Below are 15,316 nucleotides of genomic sequence, written 5' to 3' on the forward strand. Positions count from 1 at the left end.
GGATGGATGGGTAGATGGGTGGATGGATGGATGGGTGGGTGGATGGATGGGTGGATGGGTGGATGGATGGATGGGTGGGTGGATGGGTGGGTGGATGGATGGATGTACAGGTGGGTGAAATGCTCACTGGGTAGGCAGATGGATAGTGAAATGTGGAGCATATTCTTATCTATACTGTCCTTCCTGTGGACATTGGCACTTAGGCTTATATATTCTCACCAGCCCGGGACTGGTTTCAGGTCCCAATGTCTTCCCATGGTGTCTCGCCCAGTCCTGAGTTTCCCTTGGGGAATGACAGTGTGGGCTTGACCTGCTCCTCTCGCCCCCTAAATGCTTGCAGGGACAGATGAGGAAGTGTGTCCCTCCAAGAGTTGGTCTGGTGGAGAAGCTGGCCGAGGGCCTGCTGGGTGGCCCTGAACTGGCATCCTCCTGCTCCTGCACCTGCACAGACTGGGGTGGGTGCCCGGGCATTCTCCCAGGGACCTCTAGGCTCTGCAGTGTGGGTTAGGGCTGGGATGCCCTGCTAGGAGGTACCATCGGAATCTGCCTAATCTGAGTCATTAGCAGGCAATTCTGGAGGGATTGCCCTGACCGCTCCTCGGGAACGTGGCCATTAGAAGGAGACAGTTTAATAGCGGCAAGCTCACAGGGCCCGAGGTTCTGGAATGGCCTGTCACACACAATTCCCATCACCCAGGAGAAGAGGGACTGCTCACCCTAAGGGGGCTCTGGAGGTGGCCACGTGCCTTAGATCTGAGCCCCATTTTCCAGAGAGGCCTGAGCAGGGACACCTCAAGGGACAGTGCTGCCCCGTCTCTGCAGGTTTTGCTGGTGCCGATCCTGGGTCTGGGTCTGGGTGCCTGCTGTGCAGCCCGCCCTTCCAGGTCCCCTCTGCGTGGCTTGCTCTCTGGAGATCTCCACAAGCGCTGTCTCTCTTGTGCTCTGCAAACCTCCACGCTGACATGCAGCTACCCCACAAGAGTCTTCGTGCCCCTCTACCAGGTATCAAGGTGCCCAGCACAAGGTCCTCTTTCTACCTCCACGTACTGCAAACCTCTGACCTTCAGACACTTGAAAAGCAGTTGCCGAACTGTCAGGGAATGCAGCCTTCATGCTGGATGGTCTTGCAGCAGAGCTGCCTGGCTGGGAGGAGGATCTGGGGTAGGGCTGAGGGGTCCACACAGGGAGGTGAATGGGGTGTCACTGTGTCACCCACTAAGGTGATCGCCAGTCCTAGGTGATCCCAGCCTTTGACAATCAACAGCATCCACCCTTACAGTGATGGAAGCATTCTGAGGCTCACAGCAGTCCTCTCTCACCTGGGAAGGCTGTGCTCTCAGGAGCGTTTTAGGCAGGTGCGGCTCCTTGTCTGGCACTTTTGTCCTTCGTCCTAAAGTCCTCCTGTGTGAGGTCAAAGTCCTCCGGGAGATATTTACCTCCCAGGCCCTGATCAGAAAAGTAGCTGTTGAACGCTGAGGCTTGACTCCCAAAACACATAGCCAGGGCCCCCCAGTCACCCTGGCTTCTAGCGAGTCAGCAACCAGGGATGTTAGGTTCCCTGGGGGAGGGAGGTGGCCACATCGTGCTCAAAGCAGGAAGGGAGAGCAGGGGCCTCTGCAGGACTGCTAATGGCTAATTCGTGAGGGATAAATAAGTATTTAATTGCACTCTAATTACGTGACAATTAGAATTCCTATCTCAGCGGTGTCCTGAGGTGTCTATTTATGACCTGTGTGGAGTAGTTACCTCGTCTGCAGCAGTAAGAGCAACACGATGAGTGGAGCGCGGCACAACCAATTACAGGGCATAATTACCCGTGTAATTACTCTCTTATACCCGGGGAATTACGCGGTAGTATTATTTGTATATTACCATTGACTCATGTACCTAATCCGTCTCCTTTCACAAACGGGGACCCAGCCCGAGAAGCAGCGCGAATCAGTTTTGAAGAATCACATAAAAGTCACAGAGAGCTCGGTGGATGGGCTGCTGGGATGGCCGGCAATGAGGGACACGGGGTGAGGGCCCCACCGGTCAGCTCCGAGCTCCACGGGGGCCGGGCCAACCCCTCACCGTGCGTCCCAGCCTGGGGCACCCTCCGCCCAGCAGGCACAAGCAACCCCGAAGAAGGACCCTCTGTGCTCCTGCTGTCTCCCCTCCTCTGGCTTCCCACACCGCAGGGTTGTTGGCTGATCTTTGTGTCTCCAGCGGCACCAATGAGGCAGGGGAGGGGGACCATGCTGGTCGAGCATTTTATGAGGTCCACCTCATAAAAGCCAGCATTTTACCAGGGCGGAGGATGAGGAGGACGCGTGGAGATCTGGTCGGGAACATCAGTGTTACTCTCCCCTAAGAACTGCAATCTCTTTTTACAAATAGCTCCATCTTGTTTGGTCATGGAAAGCACTAAGCAATGAATGCATCGAGACAAATTTCCAGGAGCAAGGCGGCCCTCCCCGGGCACACCCTGAACAGGAAAGACCGGGGCAACTCCTGTGGCCACGGAAGCACTCGGTGCACTGAACAGAGCCCTTGGAACGAGACAGTCTAAGCAGCGACCCACAGGAAAGCAGGGCTCAGCTGGCTCCCAGCCCCGGGGAAACAAAGCAGGGACAGCAGCAGCACAGGCTCCCTGGGTGGCCACTAGTTACAGACAGAGACACCGTGGCCTACAACAAATGCACAGTCCTAACATCCGGCTCCGGAGGTCAGCAGCCTGCAATGAGGCTGGACAGCTAAGGGCAAGTGCCTACAGGCCCATTCCTTCTGGAAACTCTCCTTGCCTTTTCTTCTTTCTAATTGCCCTGGCTCCTGGCCCTTCCTCCATCTTCAAAGCCAGCAGCGCAGGGTCTCCAGCCTCTCTCTGACCTCCTGCTGCCCTCTTACAAGGACCCTGCAATGAACCAGGGCCATCTGGGTGACCTCAACTCATCCCTGTCTTGCGACCTTTAGCGGGACCTCTCTGCATAGTCCTGGTTATGGCTGAAATTGATATTTACAGGTTCTGGAGTGGGGACATCACTCCGCCTGCCACAGTGCACAGAAATAACGCAGCGATGAAGCATCGCAGGGGCCTGGTATCTGCCCCCACCCACACAGAGGAGGACAGGGAGGCCCAGAAAGACCACACAGCAGGACAGCCGCATGTCACCAAGGCCTGCTCAACTCCAGACCTTCTCTTTGCACCCTCCCTACCCTATGTCCCATCTTCCCTTTCTGCACAGAAGCATCCAGGTCCTAGTGGGGATGCAGAGGCTAGGAGAGGCCACAAAGGGAGGAGAGGGGACGGGACGGGAAGGCAGCTGGCTGGCAGCGACTATGAGGTCTGGCTTTCATGCTCTGAATACACACACCGCTGCTGAGCTGAAAGAACCAGAAAGGGGGAGTTTGGGGTTTAAAAAAAAATTCATGCTTGGTGGTACAGACCTGTAATTTCAGCACCCTGAGAGGCTGAGGCAAGAGGACTGCAAGCTCTGGGCAACTTAGTGATTTACAGAAACCTTGTCTCAGAATTAAAAAACTGGGTGGGGGATGTGTGAAAACGCTGGGTTCGATCTCCCATCTCACACACACACACACACACACACACACACACCCCTAAAATAAGGAATGCTGATTTTTAACAGCAGAGCTTGAAGGAGGTCAGTGACGGCAACGCCAGGTGATGGGCTACTCTGTAAGAGCTGGCGGGTATGGGGACACAAGCTGCTCCGTCAGGTCACCTACTGCTGCCTGCTGCTCTGCTGGCAGTGTACCTGCCCTCCAGCGGGTGCTTAGCAACTGTCAGCGCTCTTGGGTCAGCCTCATGGGGACTTGGGTGACAGGGGCAAGGACAGGGTGGGCGAAGGCTCTGAGGAAAGGAACTGCAGCCCCCTGGGCAAAGGCCGAGCTGCAGTGCAGGTTCCTCACCTGCACAGTCAGAGGGGACGCAGGACCCGGAAAAGGACTCAGGCTCCCTGTGCATCCCAGACCCATGGCTGTTGGAGCAGCAGCTCTGCGGTGACCCAGTCACTTCGGGGCCACGTGGCTGATGCTGCAGCATCCTCAGCACCTCCAGCCAAGGGAAATGTCTGGAGGGAAGGCCTCCTCCTTTTTTTTTAAAAGATAATCATTATGTTGGGCTCAAAGGAGTGTAATCCTGCTTCACTTCAGAGGAAGGAGGTAGGAAGAAGATGCTGGTCAGAAACAAGCAGGTCATGCGTGGGGAGTCACAATTTCCGTTGTGTCACTAAGGATTGCTCTGTAGCGGATTTGCTGGCATATAAATTCATTTGTTCAAATTGACCTTCCAGTCAGCTGGGTCACCCCATTCTGGGGCTCTTCTTGTGGGGTGCAGAAGGGCTCCTAGGACAGCAGACAGACTTGGCAGGGAAGGCTGATGCCGAATCTGGAGGGGGATGGAGGGGTGGGAGAAAAGGCTGCCGGGAGCCCTCTCCTGACCGCCAGTCAGTGGATGGGCACCAGGGGCCGGTGGGTGCTGAGCTGGGGTGGAGAGGTAGCTGGGGCTGGCAGCCTGGAGTTCACAGCGGGAACCTCAGAGGCCAGCAAAGCCTTTCCCTCCGTGAAGGGCTATGGAAAAGAAAGCAGGCGCAGATGCAAAAATACAGAAAGGCAGCAGAGGCTGGAAGCCGGCCTGGCCCAGCCCATCATGGAAATCACTTCCAAATTTAAGCTGTTTTTACCAGGTGATGATCCTTCAAGCCTCAGAACAGGTCCTACCCCACAGGGATAAAGATGTGATTTGCCACTGCTTTCTAAATGTGCGGTTTAGAAGAGAAAGGGATGAAATGTGGCAAACACAGCTTCTCAGAGGAGTGTTCTTACATCTGCTCCTCGCTGAACAGGGAGGCTGGGAGGTGGCTGTGGGAGCAGGGGTCAAGCGTGGAAACGGGGATGAGGACCGGCCACGCGTCCTTCCTGCAGTCTTCAGCCCCACTGGGTGGGAACAGTGTTCCACCCAGAGCTGCACAGGACCAAGTGCCTGACCTCCCAGGCCAAGTGGGATGTCCACCCGCACGCATGTGCCCCTTGGCTGCCTTTAGGCACAAGAGAAATAAACTTCTCTCCTGCCCACAGGAAGGCGCCACTTATTATTTACCGAGTTACACCAGTTACGCTTAGCCAGGAAGTTACACCATATTGAAAGGAGGCCACTTCCTGCCTGGATGGCAAGGATTCCACACTGCACGACAGGAAGTCATCCCAGCTCTGGCCCCGTGTGGCAGGTGGGGTAACACCCAGGGGGGCAGAAGGGAGCTGGACCAGGAGGGAGGCCAGCAAGTGATGCTGCCCTCCTTTGTGAATGTGAGGGGAGAGGATTCAGCACCAAGAGGCTGCGACGCAGCTATCTCCTCGCCAGTTCCAAGGTAGAAACTCTCTCCCAGTGGTGACAGTGCCTCTGCGAGGCAATTACGGCCTGAGTGGGTCCATGCCCTTATGAGATGATGCAAGGGAGCTGGTGAACTCTTTCCCTCGAGAGGACAGTGGAAGCCACCAACGGCCATCACCAGAGCCCAGTGTCAGACCCAAGACTGCAGAGCCACGATGAGCACACGTGTGTGCTTCAGCCACCCCGCCCGTGGGGTTCTGTCACAGTACTCGGGCTGCAGAGACAGAGGTCACCCTGGTCTTCCCTGGTGATGGTGCCAGCAGAGGCTTGCACTTACAGATGGCACGAGGACAGCAGAGACCCACAAACCCCAGGGCGCCACAGCCTACGGTGACGTGACAGTTGAGTGATGCCGTGGAGAAGAAGTAGCTTGGGCCCCACGGAGATGGAGGGCCACTCCCCGCTCACACCCAGTCCCTTGCTGGCTGGGGACCTCAGGGTGGGCACTGGCCCTGTGGCTCTTCTGTCACCTCTAAAGCAGTGGCCACAGTCAATGTCTTCAGGATCCAGCTGCGTCCTTGGGTGGCTCCCTGTCACTCCAGGGTCCTCCCTCTCCCGTCCAGCCCTGAGGGGCATGCACAGGTAGTGAGCCACCCACGCAGTCCTGAGCATAGCAGGGTGGCCTGGAACTCTGCAGGGAAGGCCAGTCCCCTCCGAGACACCCAAGTGGGCTTTTCCATCCTGTCTTCACTTTGGCTGTGCCTCTCCAGGGCGTTAGATTCTGCACACCTTCAGGCAGGATGAGCCTGGCCTGCCAGCCTCCCTTGATCAGGTCCAGGGGTGGGAGGCCTGGCAGGCTCTGCTCCTGGGCTCTCTGCATCTCCGAAATGGGAACCATTCTCTGCCCACCCAGACACAACCCAGGCTGTGTATGCCATGTGCAGCACCCCATCCGCCGTGCTCACACTGACCACGTTCCCAGAGTGTCTGGTCTCTCCCGAGAACGGGCCAGCCCTGACCCATGGTCACATGCAGACCCCAAGGGGCCGGGGGCTCTTGCTTCATCCGCCCCGCTGTGCCTTGGTCTCTCTCTCCAAGGTGAGCGATAGCAGCGCTGACCGCTACTCAGAGGATGAAATGAGATTTATAGCCGTGACCGCGCCCTGCACAGTGGGGCTGCAGACAGCTGCCCTCCCTGTCCCGAGACCAGAAGCAGCGATCCAGGCGTAGTCGGTACACGTCCTTCCGAGGCTCCGGGTGAAGCTCTCCCACGTGGACACCAGTGCACTCCTGGCTTGTGGCTCCATCTGCCTAGGTGGTCCCCCTGCCTCCTCCCATGCACCCCACATCATCCTCCCGTGTGGCGCTTGTTAATATCTGTGCTTCTCGTTTGCTTAGAGGAACCGGGTCATGCTGCAAAGGCGCTCATCTCACCCTGATCAGAGCCACAAAGGCTCCATTTCCACCGGAATGCACGCTCACCCGTGCCAGGTGTGGGGACACAGACAAGAGTTCCTGGGGCCCGGCTCGGCCCGTGACACCATCTACAGCTGTGCCGTTCAACAGGGTCAGTGACTGCAGCTTCCCACCTGTCCGAGCAGAGCAGGAGGCCAGAGGACGCAGACCCGGGCAGGGGTGCGAGCCTGGGGCAGCAGAGCCGGGACCCATCCTCCCAGGGCTGCCCGAGGACTCGGAATGGCCACAGCTCCAGGCCTGCGCCTCTCCCTCAGTTCCTGCTGCTGGAGGGACAGGGTCTTGGGGCCCTGCAGGGTAGGGACAGATCTGCCTGCTGGTGTCTGGAGTTGCTTGGAGGAGTCCGCGACTGGGCCTGGGCCACACCCCTGCTGCCTAACTTCCAGGAAGCTGCCCAGCCCTCCTGAGCCTCTCCCTTTCCCCACAAAATCACATCAATGCCGGCCATCCAGGTGCTCGGCCAAGTGACCGCAGGTGAGGGGACCAAGCAGCCCCATCGCACTAGCTCTGCCGTGAGCAGACATTTGCTCTCTGCAACACAGGAGTGTCCCAAGGCGGGACTTCGGCCGGGTCCCCAGCTCATCCTGAGTGCAGGGGAGGGAGTGGGGGGCTGGGCCATGGAGCCCTTGTCCTGTCTCACTCAGGACAGGCTGGTGGGGTGGCGGGGGACTCTGGGACCCAGCACACTCCTGGACCCTTGGATCAACGTGGTGGTTTTCTGTTGAAATGCGCACGCCTCTGTGTGTGTGTGTGTGTGTGTGTGTGTGCATGCGCGCGCGTGCATGCTTTTAGTATTCAATCCAACACTGACACCGATACATTGAGCAAGATGAAAATTCACATGAATTTTTCACATAAAACATGACACTCGAGAGCGACACCGTGCCCAGCAGCCCCTCAGGCCTTCACAGCACCTGCGCCCTTGGGCTCCGGGGGCAGAGTTGGAACTGCACTTCCGGCCTGTGTGCATGCGCGTGCGTGCATGCTTTTAGTATTCAATCCAACACTGACACCGATACATTGAGCAAGATGAAAATTCACATGAATTTTTCACATAAAACATGACACTCGAGAGCGACTCCGTGCCCAGCAGCCCCTCAGGCCTTCACAGCACCTGCGCCCTTGGGCTCCGGGGGCAGAGTTGGAACTGCACTTCCGGCCCAGAGCTAAGCGGCCCACGCAGCAGCCAGGAGGAGACCGGCGGAGCGCCAGGGTCCTGGGTCAGGCCGAGACGAGAATGGAGTGCCAGCCCCGGCACCCAAGCGCAGAGCCCTGATGATAGTTCAGGTGAGACGAAATGAAAGGGATTCATTCCGTAAGAGAGCTTGCAAAGCGGTCTCCCGAGAAGCTCTCAAGTGCTGCTCAGCCTGTCATTGTCGCTAAATGGACTCATAACTGCGTGCGGGTTTTCATGCGGAATCTATCCGTCATCTGGTATGCTGGGCCCAGGGCGCCCCGGCCGCCCACAGCCCACGTGTCCTCCCAGATCTGCGTCATGTGGCAGGGTGCGTTGTCTTTGGCCCCTTTTCTAATTCCTCGCACTCAGCGTCAGGCCTTCAGACCCTCGTGGCTCGTGGAAGCTGGAGCTGCTCATCCAGCGCACCTGCTGCCAGGGTCGGGCCCACGGAAGGGCTTGAGCCTGCAACGTGGCCTGCACACTGGACCAAGACTTCTCCCCGTGGCACGAGATGCAGCCCAGCACGCAGCAGGAGCTTCAACGGACCAGGGTGGTGCTGACAAGGATCCTCACGAGGCCTGGTCCACAAGGACGGCACAGAGGTGGATTCTCCCCCTGGGGGTGTCTTATTCCTCGGCTGTCACTTTGCCCTCCTGACCTCCCTGGGAGGAGTTGGCAGAGCCACCACCTCACTTACAGATGGGGAAACTGAGGCCCACAGTGAAAACCAGATGTGCCCACTGCACAGCTCAGCAGTTGTCAGAGTGAGCCTGCTGGGTGTGGACCTTCAGCGACTCGGGCTGGGCTTGCAGTGACAAGGAGGGCTCCTGCTCCCTCCAACTTTTTGGCAGGGAAGCCCAGCAGCCTGGAGAGTGGGAAAGCGTGCTCTGGGTCTGGCAGACCCAGGTTGGAATCTTGCCCAACACAAAGTGTGCAGTGAATGCTCTACACAACTCTGTGTGAGACATGGGCTGCATCTCATTTCTAATAAGGAAACTGAGGCATGAAGAGAGTGAGCTGGGCCCAGTCTATCTGAGGCTCTTCTTGAGACTGAGCTACTTTTCTGGGCGGGGCCTAGTACAAAGGTGGGCTTTGCCCCATGCCTCCCCCGACGTTCTGGGGTCCCCAGGTGCGCAGCAGTGCAGCCCGGGCTCTGCAATGCCCCTCCCTCTATTTCCTGTGGCTGCACAGGACATTCTGGGGTTCCCAGATGCAAACCTCACAGAAGGTGGGGGTAGGTGGCCTTGGGAAGAGAAGGGTCCTGGTCCTACAGCCAGCAAGCAAAGCCAGAAACTCGCCCAGGACCACACAGGGTGCAGTGCAAACCCTGGACCCACGGATTTCTGAACGGCCGCTCAGTATGGCACCCAGGACCCCCAGAGGAGCTCATTCAAACCAGCCGCTGCTTCCTGTGCACGCAACAGGGAAGCCCAGTGCACCCCAGACACCAGGCAGCCCTTCCTCCAATGGCTGGGCCCTTGCAAGTGGAACTGGGAGGGTGACCCAAGGGTGGGAGGTAAATGTCTCACACCCGAGCCACTGATCCAAAGTAGGGAAGAGAACCTCACGGGCCAGGCTGTGGAAGGCCAGAGCTCAGGATCAGCCACCTCCGGCCAGCACGTACCTTCCTCTTGTTGGTCGGGCAGATATAGAAGTTGTCGATGATGGTGGTGACGCCAGGCTGCAGGGTGAGCTTGGTGTAGGACGTGCCGAAGTCCGATGACCTGTGGAAAGGGGCAGGTGTCAGCAGTGCCCGCTGATGCAGTGTGGGCCAGGCCCACTTCCTACCCAGCACACCATGCTCCAGCCCAGGGGGAGCCCCGGAGGCCCTGGGTGTCATCCCCTCCATCTGTCCTGGTGTACAGTGGGGAACCTGGCCTGGTCAAGTGCCGAGAGGACTTCCTGGCTCTGAAGCCCAGCTTGTCACCTCCTTGCGGCACCAGCTGTGTCAGCACTGCCAGGGCCTTTGTCACTCTGACACCTGCAGAACCTGACAGGCCAGGTCACTGTGTCCACTTCACAGGTGACCTAAAGGAGGCCCGGAGGGGACACTGCCTGAAATCCCTCACCCACGCAGTGCCGACTCAGGGTGAACGCTGGCCCGTCTGATGCCAGTCTGGAATCCTGTCTGCACAGAAGTCCACCTCTGTCACTGTGGTGGCCCTGCTCACCTGCTTCCCCCCTGAACCCCAAGCTCACCAGAGCCCCAGCACCCAGGCTGACCACATGGGATCCAGGCTGACAGTGGGAACAGGTTGGCAGGGGACAGCTGGGCACCTGCTGGGTCCAACCCCATGGGGCCTGGGTCATGGGGGGTGGAAGAGCGGGTCCCTGACCTCCCCAGCTGGGGCTAATCCCTCCCACTGCGGGGAGAGGCAGGTAGGGCCCAGACATGGAAGCCATGGGGCTCATTCCACACTGAAACTGAAGACCCAGTGACCCTGAAACCGAGCCCTTGCGGTCACAGCGGAACACACAGGCCGGGCTGATGTGCGCTGCTGTGCTGGGCAGGGCTGGATGGTGCCCAGCTCTGGGCCGCTCTAGTCTCAGCCCTCAGCACGAGTCTGCATGGATACGTTCCATCCGCAAGTCTGCACGTGCAGCCGCCAGTCTGGGCATTTATCACCTCTGCGGGCGGCCGTGCGTCCTTTTGTCCTTCTAGGCCCAGGGGTACAGGGTCCCTCCAGGCTGGGACAAGGGCCAGGCCCAGAGCCCCAGCCCTCGCAAGGCTACTGGGGTGACTCAGCCAGCGCAGCCCCTCCTGGGGGGCTGGGGACCATCTGGCCTCTGCACTCCTGGCTGTCAGGAGGACCTAGCCTTGGAGAACAAAGACATGCCTGTCTCATGGAGGAGGAATTAGGGAGCATTTACTCTCTAAACCTCCAGGAATTGATTTCTTAGGCAAGAAGGGAACTAACGGAGTACCCCATTAGCAGGGGATCGATCCAGACACCCAGGCATTCCAGACACAGGCGGAAACAAATGGCTGTGTTTATGAGCTTGAGGCTGTGAGCATCATGCTGGCTGGCCTAGCCATCCCTCAGACTTTCCCATCGATTCCACCCCTCCGCGTGCTGCCATCCACGGCTTCAGCCCAGATCCAGCCTCCCAGGACCCAGCCAGCCTCTTCGCTCCTCCCACCTGAGCCAGCTGCCCACAACGCCAACTCGCGGGCACTGCCAGGTGTGGGCCAGGAGTGGACAACAGGAGCAGGTGCGCAAGGGCCCTGCTGGCCCAGAAACCCACCTTGGGGTGCGTGGAGTGGGAAGGTGCTAAATACAGCAGCAAAAATACAACGGCCTCAGGGTAAAGGCCTGGCAGAGGAAGAAATAATGCAGCGGGCAGAGGGGACGGAAGGCAGCAGGGTCTCTGTCTGTGCAGGCGGAGCTCGGACAAGGGGACACACGGGCTGAGACCTGAAGAGGAAGGACAGGCCACTTCTGGCTGGGTCACTGGCTCTTGGGTTGAGCGTCGTCCCCCAGAAACATCCCCGGAAGTTGTGAATATGGCCTCATTTGAAAGCAGTCTTCACAGATGTGATGGGGTTAAGACGGGGTCCCTCTGGAGGAGGGAAGCTGCTACACACAAGTAAGGGACAGACGTAAGGGGAAGGGCTGTGTGGAGAGGGAGCCCCGGACGGAACCAGGCTGCGGCACCCTAACCTCAGGCTCTGGAAGAATACATTTGGTTGTTTCAGCCACCAGCTTCCAGTGCTTCACCACAGCAGCCACAGGAAATGGAGAGAGGGTCTGCAGAGGTGAGCAGGACAGCCATGGGCATGTGCAGAGCCCAGGACATCAAGCTGAGGGGGGCCCAGGGCCCTCACCAGGCTGCCCCCACTCCCAACCCAGCCCTAACCCACCCCACCTCCTTTCGCCTGCCATGACCATGCCTCACATAAGCAGGGGCTCTGGGCTCAAAGTGGGGAGTGCAGCCTGCTGGGAAGACCCCATAGCAGAGGGTACAATCGTCCTGTGGCCACCATGACAAGACCCCACAGACACGGGCTGAAGCCAAGACACACCGTCCCTGGGCAGCTCTGGAGCTCATGAGTCTGAAATGGGCTGGGGGCTGAAACTGAGGTGCTCGCAGCTGTGAATGCTCCAGGGACCCCTTGTCTCTCCACTTCCTAGAGGGCCCTGCGTCCTTGGCTTGGGGCCTCAGCCTCCATCTTCAAAGCACCTCCCTCTGCCAGCCTCTGTCACAATGCCGACTTCTGGGGACCATTTGCCCTCTGGGTCCTGCTCAGGACCACAAAGAGCACAGGGGGGTAATCTACAATCCCCTTATTGTAAAACCCTAACCCCACTGCAAAGGGAACACCCTCACACATCCTGGGCATCAGCACTGGCCGTCTCTGGGGCTTTTGACGGCAAGCAGGCACTCGAGCCAGGGCTGAAGTATGTGTAGGAGCCCACTGGGAATTAATGGAAGAGGCTGATGGGCTGGAGTAGGAGCGGTCCCCGGGGCAGAGGTGGCCAGACCCGCTCGGTCATACACACCACTGACCAGGCAAGACCACCAGCACTCAGGAAGTGGAGCATTTATCCCAGCAAAAGCACACTGTAGCTGTGAAATACATGCTGATTTCAAAGAACCTAAAATCCTTCATTATAACTTTTATGTGGATCACATATTGACATAGTAATATGCTGGATATACTGAGTTCGCTACAATCTGTTATTCAAATTAATTTCATCTGCTCCTATTTTTAATTAATCGACTCCACTCTTACTGAAGCTTTTAGTTCACAGCAAGTTCGAGCAGTAATCAGAGGCTGCACCCCGCTACACACTGTCCACGCAGTGGCACGTGTGGACCTGCACGGTCACTGCCTCATCCCCTGGAGGCCACGGTTTATACTGGGGCCACTCTCAGAGTCGGACAGATGTACGGTGACGGGGCTCCCTGGTTTCAGATCAGAGTGGCCACCACCCTGGCCGTCCTCTGAGCCCCACCCGCTCATCCCTCCCTTCCCACAAGCCCCAGGGACATGGACCTTCCTGCTGTCCCCGCGGTCAGCTTCTCCAGAGCGTCCTGCAGTGGGGTCGTGGGGCGGAACCTCTCAGAAGGCTCCCCTTCTTAGCAGGTGTCCCCACCTGGAAAGTGCTGCCCCACGTGTGGCTGAGTAGCCGTGTGGGTCACAGCACAGCCACCACGGCCTCATCAGTGCTGCTGGCCCAGGAATAGCCGGCGAGTATGACTAGGGACAGGGCCCACGTTCAGGAGGTGCAGCGGTGTGACTTGGGCTGGACGAGGGGTCGGACGGAGGCAGGAGACGGAGTGGACACAGGCGAGGTGAACGGGGAAGCTGCTGTCAGGCACCTCGCGAGAGGAGGGTGAAGCGTGGGGCTGGGCATCACGACGCCCTGCACGAAGGCTGCAAGATGCAGCCACACACTATGGGGTCCCGGCCTCAGCTTCTCCTCAACTAAGCACCAGAGGGTGGGGCCGGGGTCACTGGTGGCCAATGAATGCAAGAGTCTGCGACCCAGGCCCTGATGCTGGGCTGGTTACTGGGAAACTCCTGCATGGACAGCATTTCCTGGTGGCATCTGAGAGTCCCTATGTCCTGGGTCCCCTGTCTCTCAGACATATGCATCCTGCTCTCTGCAGTGTGCCTGGGTCCTGCTGCTGAACACTACTGTGAAATCCAAAGTTCCACGAACAATGCAGACAACAAACAAACAAACAACAGCAACAATCACCACAAAACTCTTCTGAACACCTCCTGTATCCTCAGCGCTGTGCTAGGAGCAGGTCTCCAGAAGACGTGGCTCTCGTCCCAGGAGGGCAGGGGAAAGACCCACCGGGGCACCAGACGACAGCCATCCGCTCTATCAATCCTGGGGCTGGGAGTCCAAAGTCCAAAGTCAAGGTGTTGAGCCACGCTCCCTCTGGAAGCAACAGGGGAGGATCCTTCCTGCGCCTTCTGCCTCCGATGGCTCCAGATGTCTGTGCTCGTGGCCACATCACCCTGGTGTCTGCTTCTGTCTCACACGGACCTTGTGACCCACCCTCCACCCAGAATGATGGCTTCATCACTCTCCTTAGCTAAACACGGTCTCAGGTCTAGCAAGGCCACATTATGAGGTTCTGGGAGGCCCCAGATTTGGGGTGAGCTTATCAATACAAAGAGAACTCATGGGCTGGGGATTTAGCTCACAAGCACAAGGTCCTGAGTTCAATCCTGGGTACCCCCCTAGAAAAGAGGACTTGCATTAGATGCCTTCCTGTCTGTGGCACCCATTTTTCTGTAGAGAAACAGACAATCGGTGCAGACAGTGAAGCCTGGCCCAGTCTGAGGTCCCCTGACCCTGGGTCCCAGGAAGAAGGTGATGTAGACGGACAGGGAGCACACACACCCAGGAGATGTCAGGACCCAGGAGGGAGGGACACCCCCTTTCCAGGCCACCACCAGGCACAGGCAAGCTATAGGTATGCAGCTGTGAGTGACGTCACTTCCGGGAGAAGTTCAGCTGAGGGGACGTGTGGGGACCATGAAGGCTGTGTGGCCCCAGTGATGGGGCTGGCCACATTCCCCCAACCCTTCCCCAGGCTGGCTGGGGGCTACTGGGATCCAGGCCAGTGCTGGGTGCAGCCAGGGATGCTGGGAGTGAAGGTTGGCAGCCCAGGGGGACGGGGCACTGTGCCCACTCAGCCTTCCCTACCCAAGGAGAGCCCATCTGCTGGAACCACTTCCTCCTGCCGCGACTTCTGGTGGACTCCAAGTGCAGAGCATAAAGCGGGTGACGGTGACTACGTGGAGTCTAGGAACGAGGACCGCATGGCCAGTCAGGCGGGACTTTGCCCAACCCTGGATCGGGTGACCTCTACCCTCAGAGCCCTGGCAGGCCCTGCCCGCATAAGGACAGGGGTCAGCAAGACCACCTGCATAGCCAAAGCCAGGCACACAGCGGGCACCCAGCCACGCTGGCGGATTCCCAAGGAGGTGCTCTGGGCATCAGACCTGGGGGCTGTGTGACCTCGGGCCAGCCTGTTAGTGGGGATCACTTGACACTCACAGATCTAATGCCTGAGACCCAGGAAGGTTCCTCTTCCTCCCCTGCTGCTGCTCCCAGCCCCTCCCCTTGCCAATGTCTTCCACTGCACCCAGCAACTCAGAGTGCCAGTGTTGCAGTCTCTATGTTCAAATTAAAAACTTTTTTTAAAACCCAGAGTCTAAAATCGGGCAAATAGAAACAGGGAAGGCAAGCACAGTTGGGAAATTGCTATTTGCAATCGGCTGCCTAATTGCTGAGTGTTTGTACATGTTTGCTTTTTAAAAATGATTTAATTGGGAGATTTTCATATTCTATAATTATTCATTGGCAGGG

At 58.1% G+C, this 15,316-nt stretch overlaps 1 protein-coding gene across 1 annotated transcript in view; it reads right to left on the reverse strand.

The window, feature by feature from the left end:
• Nucleotides 1-15,316, reverse strand: part of Sorcs2 (sortilin related VPS10 domain containing receptor 2) — a gene marked incomplete at its 5' end in the record, with an annotated part of 302,786 nt that overhangs the window by 95,938 nt on the left and 191,532 nt on the right. The window contains one exon of the mRNA XM_019210263.1: nt 9,604-9,703. Within this exon, the coding sequence (XP_019065808.1) occupies nt 9,604-9,703 (100 nt within the window). The remainder of the gene's footprint in view (nt 1-9,603; nt 9,704-15,316) is intronic.

The sequence above is a fragment of the Fukomys damarensis genome, unplaced genomic scaffold, assembly GCF_012274545.1.
Source record: "Fukomys damarensis isolate Sample0158 unplaced genomic scaffold, DMR_v1.0_HiC HiC_scaffold_35, whole genome shotgun sequence".
NCBI lineage: Eukaryota > Metazoa > Chordata > Mammalia > Rodentia > Bathyergidae > Fukomys > Fukomys damarensis.